Below are 5524 nucleotides of genomic sequence, written 5' to 3'. Positions count from 1 at the left end.
TCGGCGGTTCGATCCCTGGCTCCCTGGTTGCGTGTCGAAGTGTCCTTGGGCAAGATACTGAACCCCGATTTGCCCCTGGCGGCTATTCCGCCAGTGTATGAATGAGTGTGAATGTTAGTTTCTGTTTGAGCACTTAGGCTCAGTGTATGAATGTGTGTGACTGGTGAATGCAGTGTAAAAGCGCTTTGAGTGGTCGAAAAGACTAGAAAGGCGCTATACAAGTACGGAGCATTTACATTAGTACAATTCCTTAAGCAGATTTCAGTGTTTCACAAGGTGGCAACTTTGAACATGCAACCTGGACATTTTCAGAAATCCATTCCTCTTGTCCTTACACCACATTTTCCAATACAATTGTTTTGTTATACTTTTGAGTGCTTAAACCACTTAAGCTTTCTTTTTTACCCAACACGTTTACTTAATCACTGAGCTATAGGTTCACCGGATAACTTGCATAAGGTAAAAAAAATGTTACAGAACAAATGAGGGGTTTAAAGTCATAATGCTGCAATGTTTTACTGACGTGTGCACCATCTTAAAAGGGAACAGATTATGCTGCACAGCATTTTTCTTACTAAGACCTGGCTGTAGTTTTAAAGCTATATTTGAAAGCTTCATTTATGACAACTAAGAGTACAGTTGGGCTAAATCCTGAAGGTTTTCCATCACATACCGAGTCCATGAGGATGCACATGTTGCTGCTTCCCCCGAATACAACAACATCGTTGTCACTTCCAAGACACGCCGTGTGACAAACCCTGAGGAAGGCGAAGACAACAAAAAAAAATAAAAAATCACACATTGATTGAACTATGAGGTATGATCACTTGCGTCAGGTTTGACAAAGACACTTAACAGCTGAAGAAGTTGTGTTTATTTAAAAAGTGACTTTTATGGTCATATCAACTGATCTCTGGGCGCAAAAACATACAGCAATTTAATGAACTTCAAATTAACTACCTCGGTTTGTCCTGGTGTTGGTGTGTTATCTTGTTCCACTCTCTCTTTTGCACATTAAACTGCCAGGCATCATCTATAGCAGAAAAAAGATGGATGACAAAGTTCAGATTAAACCACAGGGAGCTTCACTTCCACTTGAGAAATGATGTCGTCCTTTGATATTACGGTGCCCTTCAACCTTGGGCATACTAGTCCAAGGCAGATGAGGAGGATTATAATCTGCAGATAATTTCCTAATAGTTTCAACGTTTAACATCAGGCAGAGCATGGATGGATTACTGAACAGGCCAACCAGGCACTGGCCCCAGGGGTAGAGCCTCTGTTTGAAGTAACTTAACATTTCTTGTTGGAAAGTCAAACTGCTACAAAGAAATGCTAAACCACCACAAATTCATAAAACTACGTTGCTGCTTCATTTCGTTGACTTTGTAGTCATTTTGCGACCACACAGTTTTGGGCGCCATTTACATGTCTTTGCCCAGGGGCCCGCTGTCTTATATTGTGTCCACGAGGGAGAGGACTATGCAGCAGCTGATGTGTCGAATGCAGAGTTAAATGTAGAAGGATTAGAGATAGAAACGTCTGTGGTCGAGACTTACTAAGAGTTTTTCCGTCTGTGCCGAGTCCTCCGTATATGAAGAGCGTGTGATCCGATATGGGCGTCATGGTGAACATAGAGCGCCCCAGAGGCGTACAAGACTGGGAGAGGTCACTGGTGGAGAGGAATACACACGCAGAGCAGAACGCAACAGAGGTTAGTAAGTCGGAAAGAAAAGCTGTAGAAATCAAACTTATAAAAAGGTTACAACTACTGCATGTGTGAAAGAAGTTTTACATTCGAGTCCAGGTCCAGGTTTCCAGGTCCAAGCAGAACATGTCCAACTCTGCAGTTTCCTACAAGCATATAGAAAGTGTTCACTCACATGGTCAGACACACTGCATGGCAAAAAGTATGTAGATACCCAAACATTTCACCCTAAACATCTTTTTACAAAACTATGGGCATTAATGCTACTGTTATAATAGCCGCCACCATTCTGGTTTCAGGTTTTCCACAAGGTTTTGAAGCCTGGCTGCAGGGAGTTGCTCCCCATTCAGCCACAAGAGCATCAGTGATGTTTGGGCAATACGGTTTGGCTCGCAGTCACCTTTCCAGGTCATCCCAAAGGTGCTGGATGGGGCTGAGGTCAGGTCTCTGTGCAGGCCAGTCAAGTTCTTCCGCACCAAACTAAATGAAAACCATTTCTTTAAAGATCTGGACTTTGTCACGTCACAACAGGAAAGGGATGTTGAAACAGGAAAGGGCCTTCCCCAAACTGTTGGTAGCACACTATTGTCTGAAATATCTTTGTATACTGTCTCATTAAGATTTCCCCTAAATTGGAACTAAACAGGAAAAAAGGAGAAACACGAAAAATAGCTCCAGTCCACAAGTACACAAAATAACATGGACATGGGTGTCCATGTTATTTTGGCCATATCCCATATAACCTTAACATACAAGCTTCCCAGTGACGCCAAGCCAACTCACCACGCCACCAGAGATGTAACCTTTGTTCCCCAGAAGGGCACTGGCATGGCAGCCTCTGGGGGCAGGAGCGGGACCCTAGACATAAACACAAGTTCTATTCATATCATTCCTACATAATATGATGGTCATATACAGTGTTTAAGATTTATAATATTAATCCCTCATTGTATTTATATTGTCCAATAGTTAAAAAAAAAGTACAGCGCAAGTGGCCCTAATAATGTCTTAGACATGAATCATGTTGCGTTACTCACCCGAGTCTCTGGCTTGCTCCACGTTTCAGTGTGTGTGTCAAAAACACTGACTTCATTGTTCCAGCCCCAGCACCTAAATAACGTGTTTCCAATTGTTGTCTAAAAGGCAAGATTGGAATATGATCATGAGTACAAAACAAAAAACTATATTCTAAAGTTTGTACACAGTAACCACACAAGACGCTCAAATGCAGCTGCTGTGGTGATGTATTTTTGGTATCATTTACCCAGGACATCTCTTCCACGATGAAGCTTGTCGATGATGTGTTTCGCACCTCCCCTATGGTTTTACATCCATATCCACCAAAATAGATTAATCTGCACCAAGAAAAAGCAACACGCCATAAATTCATGCGAAACTGAAATTTGTGTGAAAAATCTGATTGAATCCACCGAAGACTGTTCCTTTCTTATTCAATATTTTGCTTGTACCAGTTCTTCAAAAGATCCCTTAACTAGTTTCTAAAGTAAAACAAAAAACACAAGACCTTTTGGAGGTATTAAAGCAAAATTTCCCTCCTGTAGAGCTGTCAATGTGCATTTAAAATGCAAAATGACCAGTTCTTCTGAGTGAAAAGGGCGCTGCTGGAGGTCTCAGCTGGAGCTCCTTTTCAGCTTGTTAGTATGCGCTGGTCCAGCTGTTCTTCATGGGCAGTTTGTGTCTTGAGGTGTGAATTTCCACAGACAGAACTGACCTGTCTCTGTGTAACCAGCAGGAGTGTTTGTTTCGCGGTGAGGGCGTCGTTCCCTTTGTATCGGTCACTCTCTTCCATGAGTAGCTCTCCTCTGTGAGGTCAACGCTGAACATCTACAAACAGGAGTTAAATTAAATCAGATTTATCAAGGGGCTCATCATGTTTATTGTCAAATGAGACTCCATCCATTGCTGTCAAGGAGCTAAATCATTAAGAAGCCAGAGCAGATTTGAGATTTCCCGTAAAACAAAATTGAAAGATCCTCACCACTGTAATTTCTGTTAACTGGACAGACCTCACTGAAAATACTGAGAAGATTTCTTTTCACCTTTAAAGCCAGTCTTGTTAACTTCCTGTCTCCCTCTATAAAATGCTGGCGCCTGTTTCAGACAGCTATCAGACCAGATGATCAGAGCTAGATAATCTCTGGCATGAGCTTGGAAGAACTGCATTTTTGTAGTGCACAGCCTGGGCTGGGAATAATTTACATTACAGACATCAATTGAAAAGTCCACCTTTAGATAATTAAACATCAGACATTTCAAGTGACTCAGGCCTTTTGAAAAAGAGAAATGTACCTCAAGAGACTTTTTAAAAATGACATTTCTATTCTAAAAAAGGAGAAATTAATTTCAGTCCAAATTCATAAATGTTATTGGCCTTAAACAACTCAGAAGGAAAGTATGTAGAGCTGCTATGAATGGCCACACTCCAAGGCATCACCGACAGTAAGGAGATGTAGTAGTCCTTTAAATGTGGGAATAACGCAAATTTTCAGACAGTCTCTCCTTGAAGCTATTCAGACTGCAGCCCATGCATAATGGGTAAATAATGAAAACAGTGGGATAAGGGTTTCAAACCCTGGCTCCTTTCTAACATCTGCACAGAATCCACTCATGCAGGTGGTTTCCGAAAAACACTCTGATGAAGCATACTCGCAAGAGTCTACAGCCACACTCACAGCTCTGTTTATGCACAGCAGTGCTTCCAGCTATATTCAGACTCAGCCAACAATGACATGTACCATGCTGATGTTCCCCCACCCCCCACCATGTTCACCATCTTTTGCTAGTGTGCTAACATTTGCTAAATAGCATTAAACAAAGTACAGGTGAGAATGATGGGATTGTCATTAGATTTTCAGGTATTTGGTCATAATCCAAATAACTGGATTACTATTAACTATTTTGTGAAACACAAGAAAAAAGCACCTCTAAATGCCTCACTTTGTATGGAAATAACACCATGGAGAGAAATATAACTTAAGTTTGGGACCGAATTGCACACCACTGAATGTCACATGTCTTTCCAGTTACAAACTTTACTTTGATTAGGAAGTTGGGGTCTCAACTTGAGAAACAGGTTAAAGAGCCAGACCAAATATGGACAGTTAAAATAGTTTTTGTAAATGTGTCAGTAGGCTACAGAAGGATGTGTTGTTAAAATGAACCTCTGGCTCTTTTCAAAGACTGCTGGATATTTATCTTTCAGACAAACACAGCTCTGTCACTGGAATGTAATAGTATATGAGAGGCACAAACAAGGCCCGCCGACTCACCTGGTTTGTGTACCCAAGGGCGTCGCATCCTGCAAAGATGTAGAGTGTGCCATTAACATGGGAACCACAGGAGCCTGATAACTCTGGGGGTTTGTCTCCAGCAATGTCCCTCCGTTCCCTGTCACACAAAAGGAGAAGGGCGGTAAAAGACAGCTGAACCATACTGAGAGTTGACTTTCAACAAAGCACACACACACACACACACACACACACACGGGAACTGTTTGCATCCGACTAAAGTGACTCAACAGAAAACTGCTTTAGATATTTATTTGATAAATACAGACAAATTCTCACTTTAACTGAGCACTCACTATCATTTGTACTATTTTTAAAAGAACTGACTTTATCAAAACAAAAACATGCTCTAGGGCGACGTCCATAGCTTTCAAGATGACAGTGTCAACAGCCGTCTTTATCTCACCACTTCCCGCTGTCTAAATCACAGAGCCATATCTCATCACTGGGCAACATGATGTCCTCCCCAGCAACTGCCTGTGAGGGGAAAAAACAAAAGGAGATAACA

The 5524-nt window shown here is 41.7% G+C and overlaps 1 protein-coding gene across 1 annotated transcript in view; it reads right to left on the bottom strand.

The window, feature by feature from the left end:
• LOC123982628 (kelch domain-containing protein 1-like) overlaps window positions 1–5524 on the bottom strand; it is a 14611-nt gene that overhangs the window by 2413 nt on the left and 6674 nt on the right. Inside the window, exons 2-11 of the mRNA XM_046068278.1 lie at window positions 5423–5493; window positions 4999–5116; window positions 3441–3553; window positions 2973–3063; window positions 2746–2844; window positions 2492–2566; window positions 1796–1854; window positions 1560–1672; window positions 961–1033; window positions 674–758 (exon numbers count right to left, since the gene is read on the bottom strand). Of these exons, the coding sequence (XP_045924234.1) occupies window positions 674–758; window positions 961–1033; window positions 1560–1672; window positions 1796–1854; window positions 2492–2566; window positions 2746–2844; window positions 2973–3063; window positions 3441–3553; window positions 4999–5116; window positions 5423–5493 (897 nt within the window). The remainder of the gene's footprint in view (window positions 1–673; window positions 759–960; window positions 1034–1559; window positions 1673–1795; window positions 1855–2491; window positions 2567–2745; window positions 2845–2972; window positions 3064–3440; window positions 3554–4998; window positions 5117–5422; window positions 5494–5524) is intronic.

The sequence above is a fragment of the Micropterus dolomieu genome, linkage group LG14 (genome assembly GCF_021292245.1).
Source record: "Micropterus dolomieu isolate WLL.071019.BEF.003 ecotype Adirondacks linkage group LG14, ASM2129224v1, whole genome shotgun sequence".
Taxonomy (NCBI): Eukaryota; Metazoa; Chordata; class Actinopteri; order Centrarchiformes; family Centrarchidae; genus Micropterus; species Micropterus dolomieu.
This window is presented reverse-complemented; position numbering and strand designations above follow the sequence as displayed.